The 23452-nt window shown below is 37.2% G+C and overlaps 1 protein-coding gene and 1 long non-coding RNA gene across 2 annotated transcripts; one reads left to right on the top strand and one right to left on the bottom strand.

The window, feature by feature from the left end:
* Positions 1-495: 495 nt before the first annotated feature.
* Positions 496-23452, bottom strand: LOC106096106 (CAR1 transcription factor). Its single transcript, XM_013263686.2, has 3 exons — positions 22792-23452; positions 6792-6933; positions 496-2453 (listed from the first exon to the last, which is right to left on the bottom strand). Exons 1-3 carry the CDS (start codon positions 22815-22817, stop codon positions 1809-1811), a joined length of 813 nt encoding a protein of 270 aa, XP_013119140.1. The 5' UTR covers positions 22818-23452; the 3' UTR covers positions 496-1808.
* On the top strand, positions 15931-16784 carry LOC106096107 (uncharacterized). Its single transcript, XR_001222855.2, has 2 exons — positions 15931-16251; positions 16352-16784. It is a non-coding gene; the product is annotated as an uncharacterized LOC106096107 (long non-coding RNA).

Below are 23452 nucleotides of genomic sequence, written 5' to 3'. Positions count from 1 at the left end.
ACATTCATATTAAAGCCAACATTTTCTTTTTCTTCTTTTTCTTTCTTTGAATTTCATCATGGGGAATTAAAAAGAATTATAATTGTTCGTTATAGTTGCTGCCAAAAGAAATTTGATTTCTTTTTTCACAATGCAATGCAATAACGACGACCGATGTCTTTCTCCTGAACGGAAATAGAGAAACAGACCTTTTATTTCCTTTCTTTTTCTTAGGGACTGACTATAAAGTATATATAAAAACCATTCATGACTATGATAAAAAAAAATAATTGGTATAAAAACCATTCACATCTTCACCAGAAGCACTGCCACCTGTCTCCAGACGGGGACAGGCAGGCAGGCAGCATATGCTTTGAGTTTCGCCATTGGAACAAGAAATCCCCCTACATACTCTTAGCAAGGGAAGGCTTCTTCTGAGAGGGGGGGGGGGGGCAATGGGCCATGAAGTTTGCCAAGGGATTTCCCATTTCCCAAAAAAACACTTAAAGTAAACAATAACATTTGGAAAATCACATTTCTATTCTCAATCATTTATCATTTTTAATTCTTCAACAATAACAAGAGTGGTTGGTTGTTTGGTTTGAGGTGATGGTGGAGGTGCTTTTGAGAGTGTCTTTTTGAATCCAAATTGACTTGAAAAGGTGTTTTTGATTTCAATGTTTGGTGTTTCATCACCAATAATTCAAATTATCTATTTTTGTTTTTGTTGCGTTGCTCTACTAAACATCAAATCTGTGATAATCAAAAAAACAAACCCACAAACCCAAAACAGCTTGAATCAATGTTGTCAATATGAGATTTTTGAGGTTTCACAATTGAGAGCAAAAGAAAACATCAAAACTAAATATCAACGGAAAGAAGTGAGGAATGCTAGAGATTTGATTAAAGACTACCGTTTTCATCATGTGTGTGTGTGTGTGTGTGTGTGCGAAAGCATGAAAAGGCCAATTGAAGATAAAAATTGATATCTGTACACTCGGAGTTTGTAGAGAGGAAATACCATCATCACATACAAACCTATTCAGTCTCTATTGTGTAGCTTGAGTTTTGAGTGGGAAAATAAAACTGAACTGAATATTTGAAAGACGACACGGTTAAAACACACACAAAAAAACCCATATTTTCCATTACCGTGTCCCCTAGTTGGTGGACTAACAAACAAACAGTTCCATTTCCACTAGCCCAAGCCTAGTTGCGTTTTTCTTGTTTTTTTCTCATTCACGCGGTTATCATCCTTAACGGGGGCTTGGGCTTGTTTTAGATTTTTTCCATAATTTGTTTTTTTTTCTTCCCTTCAATTCTTTTGCATTTTTTACTGTTTTTTTTTAGCTAGCCTCTTCACTTCACCCACGAAGTGAATGTAGCCTGCTGTCCTGATGCTGTTGTAGGGTTTCTCAAAACAGAAAATTACAATTTAGTTGTTCCTTCTTCACCCCATCATTTTAGACTACCTATGACATATTTAATGATACTTCTTATGCTAGATATTAATATCCATTTTCGTATGTGTGTTGGTGTATATGTGTGTATGTGTGTGTGTGTTTGAGTGTGTGTGTTTGTGTTTTCTTGTGGTTTTATTTTCTGTTTGTTTAATTCACGTGTTTTTAGCATGCATTTTTCAAATGTACCACACATTGGATTAAGACCTACTAAAACAAACTGTTTTGTTAAACTAAACTAGTACCATGAACCCCCAGTATTTTGTTGGCGAAGTAGTATTCCCGAACCCCGCTTTTTGTATGATTAGCATAGCATCATAGTTAGTTTCTATTATGGACTAACTACTATTCCTACAACGTTGCACAGCCCTATACGGGGCCACCAATATCACTTTGGTATCGAGCAGTCAAGTAGTTGGCTGCTTCTGTCATTTGTTCGAGACACTGATACAAGCCATTCAAATGTCTCCGGCAACGTTTGGCCAATTCGGTGGCTTTGTCAACATTGGCTGGTTTCTTATTGTGCACATCGCCATCTTCGCTGCTGCTGCTGCCATTTTTATTGCTCTCCGACTCAACGCCTGAGTCATTTTCATTGGATATATCACTTTCAGAATCACTCAGCTGACTTACGGAGGCAATCGAGGCCATTGAGGCGGTGGAGGGACGTCTGACATGTCCCTTCGATGATGTCATTGTGTTGCTGTTGCTGCTGCTGTTATTGTTGTTTGCTGAGGCGGTGCAAATGATTTCAGTCTTAGCTTCGCTGTTATCCAAACAACTCTTGGGTTGTTCGTCCAAATCTTCGGATTCATCTTTGCCAGTCCACAAGAGGTCATTTTTCAAGGCATTCAGTACATTGTAGAGATTGGAGAGCTCCGAAGAGTGGAGGAACTCGTGAACATTTTTAGAATTGACAGTATTGCGTTTGCCATTGGTGGTTGGTAACATTGTGTGTTGATTGGAGGTCACATTTTTGCCAGGAGTTGGTATAATATCAGTACTATCACCCACCTGCAAATAAAGTGCGAAGAGGAAAGGATTTTATTTTAGAGCAATTGAATGATAGACAAACTTGATAAGACGAATATAGCAACAAAATTCTATGAACCCTTCTAATTTGGTCTGTTCAGGGTCTGTGACATATTGTTAACAAGCTCATTTTTCTCAGACGCTCATATCACTTAATTTCCTCTTCTTAGATCTTCTTGCAGGTTCTACAAATTTCATTACTTGCAACCTTCAAACTTTTAATGTTTTCCAATCAGACAGTTAACTATCATGCTAGACACATTTTTGAGGGGGCCAACTGGCTGCATTTACAGTACATAATTTGTGACCAAATATGTGACTTTTGCATTTTAACTCGAAGAAAGGGACTTCGCGTCACCAAAGGCAAATCTATGGATTCCAATACCATAGGACTAACCTACAATTCGTTTAAATAAAGGGTGATTTTTTTGAGGTTAGGATTTTCATGCATTAGTATTTGACAGATCACGTGGGATTTCAGACATGGTGTCAAAGAGAAAGATGCTCAGTATGCTTTGACATTTCATCATGAATAGACTTACTAACGAGCAACGCTTGCAAATCATTTTCAGTGAATCATTTTCAGTGAAATCATTTTCAGTGAATCGACAAATTTTGTTCAGCGATGAGGCTCATTTCTGGTTGAATGGCTACGTAAATAAGCAAAATTGCCGCATTTGGAGTGAAGAGCAACCAGAAGCCGTTCAAGAACTGCCCATGCATCCCGAAAAATGCACTGTTTGGTGTGGTTTGTACGCTGGTGGAATCATTGGACCGTATTTTTTCAAAGATGCTGTTGGACGCAACGTTACGGTGAATGAACACATTTCGAACCGAACACTGATTTTGGTAATAAAATTCAATGATTTGCAAGCGTTGCTCGTTAGTAAGTCTATTCATAATGAAATGTCAAAGCATACTGAGCATCTTTCTCTTTGACACCATGTCTGAAATCCCACGTGATCTGTCAAATACTAATGCATGAAAATCCTAACCTCAAAAAAATCACCCTTTATTACTATGGTTAATAGACTACACAGATCGAAAATTGCTCTCAAAGAAGATACATGTTAATATTAATCCATGTCAAACTATATAGGCCAGTCCACCACATCTACAATATAACAGCCAAAATCATTAACTCCTTTACATAACTGGTACAAGGTAACATTTAGTTATCTTTTGTTTTAGTTCTTTAGAGCAGCGAAGGGCACACACGCGCACTCTGTTTAATACGAACAGCTTCATTGATATGAAAGAAGACTTTCCTTTGGTTTTTAATGGGAAAGTTTAAGGACGAATTCGACCATGGTGAACTTTGAACAACGACCCGTCACTTCGCAACATATCTTTTCGACTCAGCTACAAATGGCAGGTCCCATGTCATTGAACTAAAACTTGATAAGGGACATTGTTCATTGATAAGAAGAACTCCCGTCTATTCATTCTATAAAATTATGTACCAGCCTGGATGTTTGACCTAAGACATATCTAAAAACATAGCTAAATTTTTTCACCAGATAACCTTAGTACATTGAATAGCTTTCGCGTTGGCACCAGATAACTTTGAGCATCACACAGGCTGTAACTTGAAAGCTCCAATTGGTGTGGTGTTCTTCGTTATCACGAGGAGCTTAGTTAGGAGCTACCGGGTCCATCCACAGGTTGCGTATGGTGGAATGCTCCACACCGAGTAGCTGCAACTGCAGCCGGGGACAATCGGCGGTATAGAGTGAAAAGTCTCAGCGAGAGGCCGTGTGGCACCGGCTCTTGCTTAAATACTGAGTGCCTATGATGCTCGATACGACAAGGTGCCTTTAAATAGCCAATGGCAATCATGTTCCCGCGGTCGTTTAAACCAGAACGAGCTTTCACGCCATCTCCACATGCAAATGTGGCTACAACAGCAACAACGACGTCGGCGAAATTTGTAAGTATAGGCATGTACAACTTCAGTACAGAAGGTTTCATTCGCTTACTCAGCATTTAGAATCAGGCTTGGGGTTTAACCTGATCATTCGTGTGTGTTTGTGCAAATTTGCACAAATTGGTACTGGAAGCAGTTCATGTACTTTATTTGCCAGCAGAAGAGTGCGTGAGAGCGAACAAAATTTTGTGAGTTTGGTAATTGAAGGCTTGCAAATTTCTACCAGAGGTTTTTTTCCTAGCACAAATTTGCACCATCGAACAGGTGCCGAATTACCGCATACGGGATTGAGTGAACTTTCGTATCGAAAAAAACTTCATCTCGTATTTAATGGATGTTATACCACTTCTATAGGCATTTTAATGTCAACTTTTTTACGAATTGTGATCGATTGAAACATTTGCCATATAAAATTTAAAAAATCTTCTTTGAATTAAGAAATGCATAATTCACAATAGAGAGATTTGGAACTATTTAATAAAATTTCAAAAATCTTCTTTGAATAAAGAAATGCATAATTCACAATAGAGTGATTTAGATTTATTTTACTCGTTCACGTATGTGGTAATTCGGCACCAGCTGTTTTATGAAAAACTGCCTTTTAATTCAAATAAATGGCAAAAGAGAGTAAAAGGTATTTTTTTCTCCTGCAATTTTTTTAATGGAAAATTATGCGAACATACCTACTAAAAGCCATTTAAAATGCTCATGAAAACAACTTAATATGTTGGCGCTCAGAAAACTTCATATCCGTTCCTTCGCAAGCAACCGGTAAAAATTCTGTTTTTAATGGATTTAATCCAATGCAATTAGCTGAACTGAGTTCAAAAACACTTCAACTTTGCTAACTCAAAAATTTGTGTAAATTTGCACAAATTGTTACGTTCGCGTACTTTATTTGCCAGCAGAAGAGAGCGGGAGAGAGCAACATATTGCGTGTTTGGTAAATGTGAGCTTGTAAAATTTCTACCGAAGATTTTTTTCCAACTGAAATTTGCAGCATCGAACAGCTGTTTTATGAAAACCAGCTGTTTAATTTAGATAAATAGAAAAAGAGTAGAAAAGTTGTTCTTGCTCTCCTGCTCATTTTTACTGAAAAAGTGAGTGATTAGACTAATTAACAACAAATAGTTTAACAGAAGGGCTTTTGTGTGCTTTTCCATTCGAAAACGAATTGCCAAAAAACTTCTTATGGGAGAGCAACAAGGTCTTTCTCTCTCTCTCTCTCTGCAAAAATTATAGAGACGGCATTTAAAAGAACCAAGTCCAACGATGAAAGCATTTTTCAACCGTTTTAAAAACTCTAATTATTTTAAAATCCGTACTTGGGTACCAGAAGCCCCCTCCAAGAAACCCATGGTACGACCCAGAGTGTCGAGATGCTACCATGTCTGAGTTTGGTATCCCTGCAAAATTAATAAGACTGCAGGATGACACTTGCTGGTACGCGTTATATGGTTCTGAAGCATGGGTACTTGTGAAACCAGATGAGGCAGTGCTTGGAGTATTTGAGAGAACGATTCTTCGTGTAATATATGGACCAGTTTTCGTTAATGGAGAAGAATATAGGCGTCGTATGAACCACGGGCTGTATGACGACGATAACATAGTTACACGCATCAAAATACAATGGCTACGTTGGCTAGGTCATGTTATCAGAATGGATGAAAAAGCTCTAGCAAAGAAGGAAGGCAAACACGGTTGTACACGCAAAAGCCCGATGGAAAGATCAAGTGGTGGGAGACACCTCGAAACTTGCTGTCAGAGATTTTAGAAAGAGCGCATAAGATAGAGGCGCTTGGGATGATAATCTACGTTCGGCTAGTGGAACAAATATTCTGTCATAGCCAATTAAAGTAAGTAAAAAATAATTTTATGTTTAGTCTACTTATAATTTTTTGTTTGTTTCTATGAAACACATTTGGTTAAAGTTGACCATTTTATTTGGTAAAAGTTGACAAATGTTTTAATGATTCTAATTTATAGTCATTTTACTCTCTGTCTCACTCCCTCTGGCTCAAAAAGCTCTTTTTTAATGGCTTATATATAATTGCTTTAAATTTGTATCAAAGATTTTAGGAATTGTCCAAGATGGTCAAACTGCTTGGTCTTATTTTTTAAGTAAGTCGCACAGATAAGGTTCATACGTGTTTGGAAAAAAAATTATTTGTATTTTTCATAAACTTGTTCAACACATTTGAGAGTAATTTCGTAATAATTTGCAAATTAATTTTCTATTTACGAAGGAACAATAAGAGAAATTGGTTTAAAATGCTGCATTCGACATGCCAACTTGTATGAATCTAATCTGTGCCACTTTTACGCTATTAGAAAGTCCAAGCAGGACGTATGTCTTGGTCGTATACGGTCTTTGATTTGATTTTGATTCTTACCTGTCGGTCCATGAGCCTGCACGGAACTAATATTGTATCATCCATGACATTAACCGTCTTCACAAACTTCTCCATAACATTGACAATGCTGTCTTTGGAAAATTGCAGTTCATCATGACGGGCTATGCGGCGCAAACAGTTTCTGCAATGAGGAAGAAGAGAAAAGAGAACAAACGTTAATGTCATGACAGCTTAATTAGCACCAACTTTTCAATTTAAAGAAGTTCTTAAACAATTTGCCAGATATGTGTATAGATAAATTAATCAAAATCTAATAATCCCCTCCACTTAGGGTGTTGTGTTCTTTTGCAAATGCCACTTAAAGACCTCTCATCGCTGTCGTCTTCAAGTCTGGAGTTTGAAGAACAAAACTCAAAAGCTAAATAGAAACTTCCGTGTTGAAATTAATCACACATCCATCATAGAAATATTTGTATAGGAAAGCAAAAAAAAACGCGCAGAATCGACATGGTCATGATGATCATCTTGGAGGTAAAAGGCAAAAAAAATTAAACCTTACTCCTCCAGCTGCTACCATTAACAGGTTTTTGTTCGGATTCTAAGCATGTGGCTATTCTGTTGCGGTGATTTTTGGCATAAATTAGACAAATGGCTAGGCATTCATTAAAAAAAAAACGCTAAGGCAAAAATACCGCCAAAATGACAAACAGTTAACATTCAAGTGAATTGTTTTTGTTTTAGATTTGAATATCATCGTGATCATGATTTTTATTTCAATTTTTTTCCTTCGATTTTGGGGTGGGGGGGAGCTTAATGTTGTGAATTTTAAAAATGTTTTATGTGAAGTTTTTTTCTTCTTTTCCTTTGATTCCATAGCAAAACCCCAATGGTCAGTTTTCTAAATTTGTCATCATCGTCGAATCCGAAAAAGAGCCTTGTGTGAGTGTGTGTGTGTGTTTTGGATGTTTAAACAAACTTTAGTTAATTAAACATGCCAAAGGTGTTGTGTGATGGCCGTACATGTCATGCCAACACACGCATCACGCCAGTGAGGCGATTATGATGATGGTGATGGTATGACCATAAAAATCAACTGGCAGCCTAAAATGCTAAGGCTTTTCATTGAAAGGGGGCTTGGTTATAAGCCATGAGAGCTAATACAAAACGAGGGCCAGAACGAGAGAGAGAGAGAGAGAGAGAGACAATGAAAGCCTTTGTGCGAATAATGAAACTGAAATGTACTCAAATACGTGGTATAATTTGTCTGCCAGCTGGACAGACAGACAGACAACTTTGCCAAGCCAAGTCAATGCTTGCCTATTTTACAGTGCACATCCAAGTGTGTTTAAGGGCCAAGTTCAAAAACAGATGATTTTCTTCCTCCGCTCCCTCACTACCTTCTTTGAATAACAACAAAAACAACATCGAGAAAGAAAATAAAGATACTCTTTGAGCTCTCAGTTTTGTCATTGCCCACCTTTCAGTCAGAGACCTGTGTGAGTTTTGCTCTTGAACATTTTTTATTTTCTGTTTGCCGAAGTAACGGCATATAACCTTGGCAAACGGAAGGAACACACAAACATACTTACAACGCATCTAAAGCTGATGTAATTTATTTGGCAATTGTGTTCCCACAATTAATGTGAATGAGAATTTCATCATTTTGTGGTTAATCGAGAAAAATAATATGAAAATGTTTCAAGATAAAACAATAATCATTTTTAATAGATTACTAGCTGAGGCCGGCCGACCCGCTACGCGCGCCTTCATTACGCAAAAAATATGTTTCTTAGAAAATTTTGAAAACTTTTTAATTTTACAGATTTTTTCTTCAAAAACCTTTGAGAAATATAGCTACTAAAACTACCTAAAATACCTATGGTCTCGAGGGAGGAAAGGTTAAAAAATAATGTCATAATATACAACCGCGATTAAATTCCTATATTTTATTTTTCTTTATTCAAAGGACTGATAGTCTTTATAACATAGATAAATACTATATGATCAACTTTGACCAATCAGCCCTCTCTTTACTCGCGTTGGCTTTTCCATTAAGTTGATGCGATTGTTAACGGCCAATAGATGGCACTTAATTAAATTTCAGTGCTAATCGCTTGGAATTGCATATGGCATATAACATTTGCCACCATGTGGTTCTTGCTTTTAAATGACTATGTGACTACCAATTAAATAGTCATCATTTAATCTATACGATTTTCTGGTCCAAAGACCTGATCTATACAAAACCACCCGGTTCGACATCTTGCGAGGAAATTAGGACATATTTTGTGATAATTTCCCCCACAATAATGGTGGCGACACTTCTTAGTAATTAAACCATGCAAAAAGTGTTGCCCAGCGGCACGTCGTTTAGACTTGTCTAGGAAAGAAACGTCCCTTTTCGATGAGCTAAAACTTGAATCGGACAAAACTAATTGAAATATATTCCTGCTGTTCCAGAGGTGACTGCTGCGGCGCTAAGGTTTGCATCTCTGTCAATGACGCTGTTTCAGAAAGCGGTCTTGTTTATTTCAGCACTATCCAGTGCAAGTTAGATATACTCACTTGAGTTTCAGTGCAGTGTAAAGGTAACGATGGAGGAGGATGTAGGCCACCGTAGCGCTGAGGTTAGCATGTCCTCCTATGACGCTGAACGCATGGGTTCGAATCCCGGCGAGACCATCAAAAAATTTTCGGCGGTGGTTTTCCCCTCTAAATGCTGGCAACATTTGTGAGATACTATGTCATGTAAAAACTTCTCTCCAAAGAGGTGTCGCACTGCGGCACGCCATTCGGACTCGGCTATAAAAAGTAGCCCTTTATGATTGAGCTTAAACTTGAACCGGACTGCTCTCATTGATATATGGGAAGTTTGCCCCTTTTCCTTAGTGGATTGTTCATGGACAAAATTTGCAATTTTTTGCATAAGATTTGATAACATATCAGCAGCATCAAAAGACAAAAACAATTTTAAATTTGAGTATTAAGTTTTTTCCCAATGCTTTCGTTTAACTTCCAGTTATCAATTACAATGAACGCATAGTGGTTTAATGCCCTATCATCAAAAGTCCCTTTGAAGTTGTTTTATAACCAGATTTGTGGCGACATTCCATTTACGACTATTAGAAATTTGTTCTTGACATTCTAAGCAGATCTAGTAATAGAAGTCATACTGGAACTACAGCGTTTGTAATCAAATTATGGAGGCCACCGTAGCGCAGAGGTTAGCATGTCCGCCTATGATGCTGAACGCCTAGATTCAAATCTTGACATGAGCAGTAGAAAAAATGTTTAGCTGGTGCTGGCGTCATTTGTAATGTACTTTGTAAAAACTTCTCCATGAAGAGGAGTCGCACTGCGGTACGCCGTTTGGACTGAGCTATAAAAAGGAGGACCCTTATCATTGAGCTTAAACTTGAATCTGACTGCACTCATTGATATGTGAGAAGTTTACCCCCAGTCTTTAATGGAATGTTCATGGGCAAATTTGCATTTGCAATCTAAATATCCTCATGACATATTGCACAGTTACTCCTTTTTTTATTAGTTTTTTTTAGGATTACTAACCACCTTTAATAAATTTTTTGAAGTACTCTTTGCGATATGAAACCATACGTTCTATGTAACAGCTGTTTATGTACCCTCATTCGCGTCATAATAATCTACAAAAACTCCGTGTACAATAAAGAACTAGGAGTACTACGCATCGAATATTTTTATGAACTATAATTGCGATTGAATATGACGACGATATGTCAAATAATTCATATAATATGAATATATATGCATATATATTTGTTCCCAATTTAATATATAAAGCATTTCAGTACAAACAAAAAAAAAATAATGACCCATTCCTTCTGTTTGGCCCCATCTAGCCAGCCATTCATATTCCATATGGAGGAAATTAGTTTTATTTGATTTTTTTTTTGGTGTTTCATCAACACTTGTGGGCTTTCTTAAAATAAACCATGTTTGTATATTTCACCCCGTCTCGAACTCTCACTCTATTGGCACTCAATCAGACCACCCACATAGAATATTATACTAATAATATCACCACAAATGCCATAAACGAACGAAGATAAAGACCGCATAGAACTCATGAATAACTGTTTGAGGGGGGTAATCAATTGACTTTATCACTAAATCTAAAGTTATTATTATTAATAAATGTATATCTTGCGGTGCGGCTCTCTAATGAAGTGACAAAATCAAAATTAGATTTGAATTAATTTTTGCTGTTCTTTTGTTCGTCACACTGCCATTGCCACTTGCCGCTATTGGCCCAAAGCCAACTCAAGCACCAAACCCCTCATGGTAAATGGCCAATAAATGATAAACACGATTATCACCTGATTGGGCTGACGTAGTCCACAACGAAGATTGTTGTGATTTTAATAACGCTATAGCCCAAAACGAAAATAGATTGGTTATCGCCTGTTTTTAACTGCTTTGGGCAACTGCATAGAAAATGCAAAATAAATAAATACATTACGACAAAAATTTCCCAAAAACTATAAAACTTTTCCTCTGGTCTAGAAAAATAAAATTTCCCACTTTTTTCACCCCTATTCTCCTGCTGGGGAGATAAGATAAATGTCATATGCATAGCTATAGAGAACAGCTACATTATTGTGTGTTTGTGCGTTTGGATGATTCTTAAAGAGTTTCTTTACAAATACCTTGACACTTATTACATATGGGTGTTGGGCCTTTGGGGCAGACTACAAGATAGACGGGCAATGGCAGACACAGTGTGTATGTTTGTACTTTGTACCTAAATTCTAGAGTGTGCACGAGTATCAGCACCAACAAATCGGACTGCCCGCCCGCCCGTCAGACAGCAATTTAGTCAGAAGTTGACATTCATAGTTACACTGAATCCACAACGATACGCACATATATAGCACGCACCAACATCGTGATCAGTTTTGTAAAACATTTCGAACGTACATAATTTACACTTGGCCAGCCAACCAACCAGTCTGTCTGTCAGACAGTCAGACAGCCACTCAGCCACTAGCCACATAGTACCATTATTATTGATAACAATGACGCGATATAGCGCACTGAACACTATCCAAATACGTATAAGTAGTGTACATACATACCAACCATGTCCCTTTTACGATGCTTCATTTACAACGCAAAGGAAATGTGCAGCGAAATTAGGAAAACTCTCTAATGATGTTTAATGACACCTAATTCCCAGCAATACCTGAACGTCGACGGCTTAAAGAGCACAAGAGCGACAAGTGGTAGTTTCAAGTGATTACTACGACAACAATGACCTAGTCTGGCGTAAAATTATTGAACATTAACGATCGCTTAGGGGAGGGGAAAACACCTTTTCAATTACTGTTATAGCCAATTGAATTTGCACTTGGGGTATCTTAGCAAATAATTCATGATAAATGTCAGCTCTTATATATTTAATTATACTTATCGTCACCCAACATCCTATGATGCAGTATAGGAAATCCATTTTTTTTCAAAGTAGTATTTATTCGATTTTTTACGGGACTTTATAGTTTTTGATCTTTACTCATGTTTTTCAAATAACAGCCATTAAAAAAACATCAAACAACCTTGGGAACATTTAAAAACAATGTAATTAATAAAACAATGTAGGAACAGAATTCCAAACGTTGCTAATATAATTATTAGGAAATATTTAAATCATTATATATTTCATTCAATAAAAAAAATTATCACAGCCGTTCATTATTAATAATCTAGGAGACATTGCTACATTTAAGTTTTAGAAATATTGGGTTGCCCAAAAAGTAATTGCGGATTTTTCATATAGTCGGCGTTGACAAATTTTTTCACGGCTTGTGACTCTGTAATTGCATTCTTTCTTCTGTCAGTTATCAGCTGTTACTTTTAGCTTGCTTTAGAAAAAAAGTGTAAAAAAGTATATTTAATTAAAGTTTATTCTAAGTTTTATTAAAAATGCATTTACTTTCTTTTAAAAAATCCGCAATTACTTTTTGGGCAACCCAATATAATGTCTAACAAAACTTCAAACATGGCTATGAAGTATCTCCTAAATTCAATGTATTTGAAAATTTGCCTGCGAATATCTTCTTAAAGAACAGCGGGGAGATTAAAGTTTAAGCTCAATGGCAGTACAATTCAGTCGAGCCTGACAATAGCAGCCCTATTCTGAATAACAATTCCCAGGGAGTTTATTCCCCACTACCTTTTACCATATTCTGAATAAAAATTTACTGGGAATTTTTTTTCCTAGTCCCTTTTCCCTTTTTCCAAACAAACTTCGAAAAAGGGAAACATTTCCAGGGAAAAAAGTAGCTATTCTGAATCGATATTAAAGGGAGAATGAGACGATAAAAATTAGGAGTTAGATTAAAAAATGTTTTATTGTTTTTTTAAAAAATACTACTTCTTATTTTTTCCAAAAAATAACAGTCAAATGTTTAGCCAAAATAAAACAGCTGAAGCAATACAGCTGTTTTCGAAAATTCGAAATTGCCTCTCCCAAAATTTTTCTCTCCCCTTTCAATCAGAATAGGAGAATTTTATTCGAGGGAGAAATTAATTACCTGGGAGTTTATTCCTACACTTTTTTATAGCTGAATGAGCCGAACTGTGTGCCTTTTAGCAACTTCGCTTTGTACAAAAGTGAGGAGATAACCACCCTGAGAAATTTTTCTGATGTTCTTGCCAGGATCGAATCCAGGACTTCAGAATTATAGGTGGAGTTTTGAAGAACAGTGGCTAGAGCAACTTCTTTTCCTATTGAAGGTGCACCCAGTTTAGGTGCATGAACGTTTTTTCTTTTGTCAAAAATCGTGTGGATCTTGAAATTAGCTATACGTTAACCAGGTGACCCGGAACCATATCTAATGAGGAACTATGGAGAAGTCTCAACAGCGTAATGTCAACACCGTGACCAAGATGAGGAAATATGGCTGGATCGAATACACTCTACGATGATTCCCTCATACTGCACTGGCCTGGAACCCACAAGGGGTACGACGACGTGAAAGACCACAGGCGATATGGCGCCAAAACCGGCAAATTGATTAACGAATAAGGACTAATAGCTCATAACAGAAATAACCTTAAGCTTCTATTTTGGAGTATGGAATAAGTAATAATAACCAAAATGCAAAATTTTCACATATCAATGAGTGCAGTCCGATTCAAGTTTAAGCTCAGTGATAAGGTGCCTCCTTTTTATAGCCGAGTCCGAACGGGGTGCCGCAGTGCGACACCTCTTTGGAGAGAAGGTTTACATGAAGGGGAAAAACCACCGCTGAAAATGTATCTGACGGTCTAGCCAAGATGCGAACCCAGGCGTTCAGCGTCATAGGCGGACATTCTTACCTCTGCGCTACGGTGGCCTCCAGGTACTAGTAAATAATAATAACCAGGTGCTAGTAAATAAATCCAGCTATCTAAGAAAGTATACCGACTACGTCTGAGTTGGAATCTTGATGAGAATAAATGAAAAATAGTTTCATTTAGACAATTGTGAGTATTTTTGAGCAATGTAAATCTTTTCTACAAATTAGTGTTCGTCAGTCATATGCACTTCGGACTCGGCTCACACATCTGGTACCAAGCGTACCAGAATTAAGACTCTGATCCCACCTGCTAATCCAAACTAATACCAGTTGTACCGTTGTCATGGTCTTAAACCTACTCCACCCAAAATAGTTCTTAAGAAGGTTGAGTGTCATCAGCAAAGTAGGTCAGTTTCACTAACCTCAAAAACGTTTTAATTCAAGTATAAGCAAATGTTCTTCATTTTTCGCCTCGTAAAGCAATGACGGCCGTCATGGAAATAACATTTGCTGCAACCCAAAATAAGTCACTTCAAGGTCATAAACATCTTAGATGGTCAACAAACACAAAAACAAAACTCTGCTAACGATATTTGTTATAAATAGCTCATCAATCGCCCGATAGATAGGTACATGGTCGATGAAAATCATTAGCACTGACCTACACAGCACTTTCATTGCCAATGCCATCGGCCCACTCATGCAACAGCATATTGAGAATGAAACCATGGTAAAACTATGGGACAATACACTCGCTCAATGTGGGGTGATTGCAACAGCAATGGTTATCTAAGATAAAGGCTCTTATTGTCTAAACAAGTGCTTCTTCAAATGGTTATGCAATTTTCCAAGCCACATAACAAAATTTTATTTTCGACCCCACAGTTCGCCACCCAGCAGTCAGCCGGCAATAAATGAAATGCACATTGTTTGTGTTTGTCACAAGCCGTGCAATTGGAATAAAGTGAAATAAACACGAAAACTTGATTATTTTTAGAAGTTACTTTCATAGTTTAATTGCATTACCCAACAAAGGAGACGACAATGGGACCATTAAATCATCGAATGAATGAGACTTAATCTAAGTCACTTTATATCAATTAGAACCGAAATAAGCCAGAACGAACACGTAACTGAGACCACATCATCTTTCTCTAAAGAATTGTGGTTCCCATGTTAACACAGGCGTTTAATTTTAACATTTCTCCATAAGCCGGAGGGTTCTTCATTGTTGTCATCATCATCATCATTGCTATTTGAAGACGAATATTCATTCATCTCATTACCATTGTATGTGTCCAAAGCGTGCGATTGTTATTTCGAGGCATCCAGCCAACCAACCAGCCATGGTGATGATGAACAGCAGAGAAAAACACGCCACTTTTTTGTTTGGCAGCAGACAAAAAGTCGTCTCATGTGGCTTTATTACTCTTGCCCAGATCCCAAGAAAGCAGTATGTGGATGTGGTGGAGGGAGGGGGGATATTTGAGTGGGCTAACTTCAATTTGCGATTATTTGAAACAAAGCTTTAAGCTTAAAGAGGGGATTGTTTGCTGGAGGCTAACAGTTTGCCCGCACAAACACATAGCAGTGACGCAAGCAGCTTTTTGGGGGCCAAACAAACAACGTTGCATGAATTCAATTGCCTCTCTCTTTTCTCTGCCTCCTCCTCAGTTTAGAAACAATAGATAGATGTTACACATCAGTTGTCGTCGGGTGTTTGTAATATTATCCAATTCATTGATTTCAAACCGGGGAGTTTTGTTGGCCATTTTATAAACCGGTAACTTTTCTTACATCTCTGCAAGAGAGTTGCCACTGTGTTTTTATTGCAAAATGTTATAACAACAAAAATTATCCGTTTTTTTTTTGTTTTTGTTTTTGTTTTCTTCTCCACTGACAGTCAAATTTAATGGTACGATGATTGCTGAGAGCGGTTAATACAACGGAGAAAATAAAAGAAATTTTGTCAGCTGTTCGTAATGGCTCATGCGCTCTCTGCACAAAGAATACAACATGAAAATCGGCTGATTTTAGGGTGGCCAATGTGTTGCAAGGGGCAGGGATTAAAGAGCACATACCAGAAAACGTCCGATGTAGTATGTACAGCACAGTCCAACACACCGCATATTTCTTTTCTTTTTTACGTTTTTTGTTTAACAAACACAGCGAGGGGATAGGAGGTACGATGATCGAACGGGTGGTTGCAGTTTTGTGTTTTTTTTTTCTCTAGTACAGAATCGGCTGATGTCTGCTTGTTTTCTTTTGTTGTTGTGTTTTTAGGGTGGCAATGGTGGTGGTTGACCTGATTTTATTTTTACCTTATGCCCACACGAGAGACAGGCTGAGCTTGGTGGCACTGCCTCTGTTAGCGTTGGTCTCTGGCATCGGCGACTGGCACAGTGGTATTTCGGTGCTTACCACAAACAAGTAAGTCTTCATCCATAACATTTATCGTATGATGCTGTTGCTTGCAGCTTGCTTGCTTGCCACAATGGGCCTCCAGGAATTGTGAAACATTTATGGTAAATGCAAAAACAGGCACAGTATCAGTACCCAGCGCCACAATAGATAATAACATTTGATAATGGTCATCAGCAATAGCCTTACTGATGGGGAAATGTAACAATGAATGGTGTTGTTTACAGCAGCGAAACAAAAACACAACCTGTTTCCAATGCTGTTGCAATTTTCAATAAAAACCAATATTTCAAAATTGTTGACTATCATTACAATATCAATAATTTCAAAGAATCAGCATCACTGTTCATTGGTGCAGCAGTATAATATCAGCGCTTGAGTACACAAATTGCATTTGTTTAAAATCGTAATTTTGCGCTATCTGAACGTTTAGAGAACTTAAACTGTAAAGGAACTAGATCTGGCTTAGGATCGATTTGAACCATACTTATATGGATGTAGGAATTCAGAATAGAGAATTAAATTGCAAATTTTGCCCATGAACATTCCGTTAACGAACAGGGGCAAACTGCTTACATATCAATTACTGCTGACCTATTAAAGTTTAAGCTGATTGATAGGGGCCTCCTTTTTATAGCCGAGACCGAACGGTGTGCCGCAGTGCGACACCTTTCAGTAATAATTCAATAAAATGGTCATTTGTTAACCGATTCTAACAAAATTTTGCAGGAAGGATTTTCTTATGACTCTCAATATTACTGGTGAATTCCATGGAAATTGGTTCACATTTAGATATAGCTCTTATAAATATATATATATCGCCCAATTTTAACTTCTAGAGTCGCAGCAAGCGCATTTATTGACCCATCTTGCCAACACTTCCCTCGACGACTACCACATTATCTGAGAAGTTTGCTCGAATTCGGTCAGATTTTGGGTAATTTGCCATACTGTTGTCATTTTTCAACCGTAGTGTTTACAGTTTGAATATATTTGCTCGCCGAAGTCCATCAAAATTGCTTCAGAATTGGATATAGGTCCCACATTGTACTTGTTGGGTAGGTGTAGGGTATTATACAGTCGGCACCGCCCGACTTTTGCCCTTCCTTACAGGTTTTTACATTCCACAAGCCAACTTGCATGAACCTAAACTGTACCACTTTTATGATATTAGGAAGACCAAGCAGGCCGTATATCTTGTACTTGGTCTTTGAATCAAATGGAGAGATGTGTTTATATTGATGGGGGGAACTATATTTGGTATGGATTTTTTAAATCACAACGAAACATCACGTCAAACTTTTGTCAAATTGAATAAGAATTACTCAAATCTGGAAATCGGTTTAAATGGGAATATATAGCACCCATAACATGGAATAAATTGTATTTTGGCTAAATTTTGAACGCACATCCTCTCGCATTTGAAAGTTAGCGTTGATACTTTGGCAGTAGAAGGACGGACATACTTGGATCAGTATAACAAAGGGAAAGACATACTTATTATTACCCGTATTCTAAAGAAAGCACCTTTTTCCTACGCCAATGGCCTGGCTACAAATCTAATTCATAACAATAATAAAAATTTGTGTTATTTGCAACTGCAATTTTATAATGAAATTCACATTTCATAAATTTTTAGTCATTACTACAAAAATTATGTAAATGTTATGTAAGCCATTAATCAATAAGATTGAATTCATGTGCTTTACATTGTCATCTGAGGAATAGGTAGTTGTAAGAAATTATCAGCTAAGAGATGCTGACTCGCCGTTCATTATCACCCGCTTTTTGTATATCTTTTTTGCATTTTTGCCTTAATAGTGGTTAACTTTGTGACTAACTGCCTTTGCTGGCAGAAATTCATTTGCGGTTTTTCCTATAATACCTGATATTTGTTTATGCATAAAAACTACCTCTACCTACAAAGATATGTATGTCAAAGTGGTTGCCTTTCGATAATAATGACATTGGTGTGTTGAAAATTTCTTATCGCCTTTATGACTAATTACCTAATTAGAGTGAATATGTCCATAATCAGCAAGTCATAGATGGAATCGTATGATGTTTTGATTTTTTAAAGGGTTTTTTTTTGCAAACGATGACACACACCAATAGTATTCCCAATGGTAGGGTTAACGTCATAAGCCAATATTCTAGAAACTTAGGAAATAACAACAAGAAGGTAACACAAATGGATGGTCAAGGCAAAGGTAATAATATTGAGAAAAGCATTTTAAATTATCTGTAAAAGACAAAATTTAACTTTTAAATTTGCCCAGAAATATTGATAAGAAATATGAATGGTTGACACAAAGTACCTTCATTTTGGTCATAACCAAACAGCATGCAACACCTTACACCTTATGTAAATCTAAAATACTAAACTACAGACACTAAGAAGTGGTGTTCAAAACAATTTAAGAACTTCCATTGCTTCAATATAAGATTTCCAAGGAAAATCAATAAAAATGATCGAAGTTTAAAGTATAAAGTAAGACATAATGTTTTTCTTGGCCTCCCTAACGGCTTTTACCTCTTATATTTGAATTTATGGCAAAAAGTAATCAAAGAACATATCGTTTTACAAGCATGGTCAGACGGTTATTGATTGTAAAATTTATAACGCTTTGCTACTGTTTATGCCGATAATAACGATGTTATTGAATTTCGATATAAACCCAAGTTCAAAAACCTGTGCAAGTAGTAATAGTGCGAAACTTACATTATCTGAATAGGTAAGTCCTTCATGATCAAAAGCTAAACTAAAAGCATTATCCACAAGCCAAATATAAAAGTCTTGACTATGTTGCACTTGGGGTATTTGGAAGAAAAACTCTTCGTAAAATCTATCGTAGTTACACGCATCAAAATACAACGGCTACGTTGGCTAGGTCATGTTGTCAAAATGGATGAAGAAGCTCCAGCAAAGAAATCTTTTGAAGGCAAACACGGTGGTACACGCAAACCGGGAAAACCAAAAGCCCGATGGAAAGATCGAGTGGTGGGAGACATCTTGAAACTTGGTGTCAGAGATTTTAGAATGAGCGCAGAAGATCGAGGCGCTTGGAACGCTATTCTACGTTTGGTTAGAGGAACAAATATTCTATCATAGCCAAATAAAGTAAAGTAAAGCAAGTAAAATCTATCGTTACCACTCATAGAAATATTATTGACCTCGCTTTAAAATAATGACTTATTCATAGCAATACATCCGGCATTACCAGTAATGCAAAGCAAAATAATAAATAAGAACTACTAAAGTTGTTTACCAATGAGAAACCGGAAAACGTGCGAATAAGTACTTACTTCACAGGACATCGTCGTTAAAAAGTAATTAAGGTATGCTTGGGTGTAAGTAGTTGATACATTTTGAGTTTTCTTCAAGTGTATGGAAGAATATATTTGGTCCCATGGGGCCATTGCACCCATATTCTGAGGTGTAATGATATGATATAACGATGCCATAAATAGACGTCGTCAAAGTGCTGCTAAAGTGATAGTGTAGTTTAATAGATCACATTTCAAGCATTTGAAAACAAACATTTTCCTAAAACCTAGGAAATTATCCCAAAAACTTCCTGATGCTCATGAATGCAGCAATAGGCACAAATGCAGTATTATAGGTTGTTAAAGAAATCCAACAAATTGATATGATTATAAAGGAATTAGCAGAGAGGAGGCGATTTAGATTGCAGGAAATATTAGGTTATCTATTACAATGGTGTGGCCAGGATGCCAACCCAGGCGATCACCATCAATGACATACATGTTAACCTCCAGGTTATCTATTAGACATTGTCTTTTTTTTGCGGCATTCACCAAGACAGAATTTCAAATAGGAAGTGCTGTAGAAAGGATTATAAAAACTTGGAGTGCACGAGAAAAAACTTCTTGAAGTAAATAAGAACAACTCTATAATAAATAAATTTTGCCCATGAAAATTCCACTAAGGAATAGGGGCAAACTTCTCACATATCAATGAGTGCAGTCCGATTCAAGCTTTTAAGCTCAATGATAAGGGGCCTCCTTTTTTAAAGCCGAGTCCGAACAGCGGCGACACCGAGAGAAGTTTTACATGGCATAGTATCTCACAAATGTCACCATCATTAGGGGGGGAAAACCACCGCTGAAAATTTTTTCTAATGGTATCACCAGGATTCAAACCCAGGCATTCAGCGTCATAGACAGATATGCTAACCTCTGCGCTGCGGTGAAACAACTCTACATGGGCTTAAATTGACATGTCATAAGATATCTACATACCGTGTTAGAGAGCCTTAATTCGTCAAAAGCAGTCTTTCCTAAACTAATCTGGCTAATGACGGAACCTATGGATTCGCTGCAATTACATTCCTGAGCTAGACGGGCATCCAACTGATCTTTCTGTTTATAGGAGAATCAGCAGAGAGCTTAGTATAGCAGTTTAGATAGTGGAATCTATAGTGGGAGGTGTAGCACATGTATGAGTATCTACATCAGAGGAGTGACATACAGATGTGTCCTAGAAGACCCCAACATGACACTATAAATGCATACAAATTTCTGAATCTTTCAAAACCATGATCAGCTAAAATAACTGCAGCTGCTAAGTTAGTGTAGCGTTTAAATCATAGGGCACAAGCATAATTCCAAGCTGTTGAGTCGTTGTGTTAAAGTTTTATTTTGTCTGCAAAGGCTTAATAAACTGAATTTATTTTGGGGAAATTTCTCCTCATGGCAGTTTCAAAAGGTTGGCCTCTATCCTGCTCATATATTTGGAATCCATAACTTTTTCAAAAATCTTAAATGAAAATATGGCTTATATAAGAAATAAAAATTCCATAATAGGTATCTAACCTATGTATAAGGAAAAATGTACTTCTCCACATCATCATGGAAGAGATTATGGCAGTGTTATGCACATTCTTCCACATTGTTTTGTGTACATATGTATGCTGCTACATGGCTCATGTTCGTTTGTATACAAATATTTTGTTTTTTTTTTCTCTACTGTACCTCCCCGCCTGTGAATGTGCTGACGGTACACAGCGGCCAGCAAACTGTGAGGACGCCTGTCCAACAGACATTTGTTTCTAAATAAAAAATAAAGCAAGTTGCTGGTGGCATGAGTTCATTCTGTTCGGTTCAGTTCTGTTTCTCTAAGCTATGGAGGGATTTTGCAAAATGAACCGAGACTGATTTGATTAAATCAAATGAAATGAAAGTGAATGTATGGGGGTCGGTGTTTTGAAGAGGCGTAATGCAGTCGCAGCCTCCTCTCTGGCAGTAAGGGGATTTTCCAGCGTCTGGAAATTTACAAAGCAATAAAAATAATAAAAGTTATTATTTACACTGATCTTCACAATAAAAAAAAAAAAAACATAATCGAAAGTACCTTTTTTCCTTGCTAGGTGACGTCGACACCATCGTTGTAATTAATGAATCAACACACGGCAAAGGCATAGTTTAAGTCAAATCGAGTGTGAGAATCATTTGGGTCTGATGATGAAGGGGATGGTTTGATTGTGTCATATCATTTTGTTCACCGCTGCTACTGTTACTGCTAGCAGCATAACAACGTTTTGCGTTTCCCCAAAGCCAGTTGGAGAGGGGGTCGGTCGCAGTACACTAGGTGGGTTTGTTGGACGTACAACGTCAGCTGAGCGTTTTTGTGTTTGGTTTTCTTCTTCTGTTTTACTCCCCGCTCCGTATCGTACGATATTTTTGTTTGCTTTTGGTGAGTATGCTATTTTTTTTTATCGAAACAGATGATGATGAGTGCATAGCTTTAACAAGTAAGGGGGCATGGTGGAGGGAGGGGCCTTCAAACAGTGGGTAGAATTATTTTTTTGCGGTCAGTCTAAGCATTTTTTTTCTTTGCTAAAATTATGGCATATGAAGTGCCAGCCGGCAAGCGTAAGATTTCGCATATAAGCATTTGTTGGAGAGCCCAGCTCTGGCTCTGAGCTTGATTGTGCTACCAGTCACCAACCAACTTAGGTGGGTTACTGGGTTTTAACTTACTCTGTGGTCTGTGGTAGATCTGGCTAAGACTGTATGGGTATGGCCATTAAGCTCTTACAAAATTTTCAGAAAACAAAACACAGGCCAGTCAATCGAAAGAGAAAACTTGAGATTCAATGAGTTTTTGTCTTCGTGGGTTTTTTGGTGGTGTTAGAATTGGTTAGCCAACGAGCAAATGTTGGACATGTCAACAAATTTTCAGATTTCTTTTCATTAAAAATTCGTTTGGAATTATTTTAGTTAAATGCTTGGCTTTGTATCTCACATATCTCTTGCATGTTTGTTTGGTTTGGACTTACCGTGTGCTTTCTGTGTATCCACTCATTTTTCAGCTGCTGCTGCTGTTGGTGTAGCTGCTTCGATGGTGTTTAGTTTTTAGTTATTTTGAAATAATGAAAAACTTTTTACAATTTTTTTTCTCTAGGCACCTGTTTTGAGGTCAGTCTCAGTTTTCCGCCTTTTTCTGTCCTACTGACTTTTGTTCATTTATTTATGTTAAAGCAAAATTCTTGCAATTTTTCACTTTCACTTTTTTAAGGTGATTCTTTTCTTTTTTATTTAATTTCGTGAATTTGTTTCTGGTCTTACGAATTACGAAATATTTTTCTTATAATTGCTTGCTGGGGTGTGTATTAATATCCATTAACAAAACAGAGGTACTGTGTAGATGGAGAGCGATGATGTTTGAGATTTATTTGTTATCCACTATCCAACGCCCCACTCGCCGTTACGTGTATTGTGGTGTCGTGTCCGTGTTTTTTCTTCCGAATTCAGAACGAATTTTTGATATGTTTTTCAAGGTAAGTTTTACTCTGCGTTTTTTTACTAGTAAAGCGACGTTTTTTCCGTTCTTTTATTATTTTACCGATTAATTAAGAAGATCAGATCGAATCGAATCAAATGCTCCAAAAATTTTTCCGACAGTCCACTTACGGCAGTAGGTATAAACGCAAAATGACG

Source organism: Stomoxys calcitrans, chromosome 5 (genome assembly GCF_963082655.1).
Source record: "Stomoxys calcitrans chromosome 5, idStoCalc2.1, whole genome shotgun sequence".
Lineage (NCBI taxonomy): Eukaryota > Metazoa > Arthropoda > Insecta > Diptera > Muscidae > Stomoxys > Stomoxys calcitrans.
Note: the sequence above shows the minus strand (reverse complement) of the source record. Positions and strands in the feature narration are given on the sequence as shown.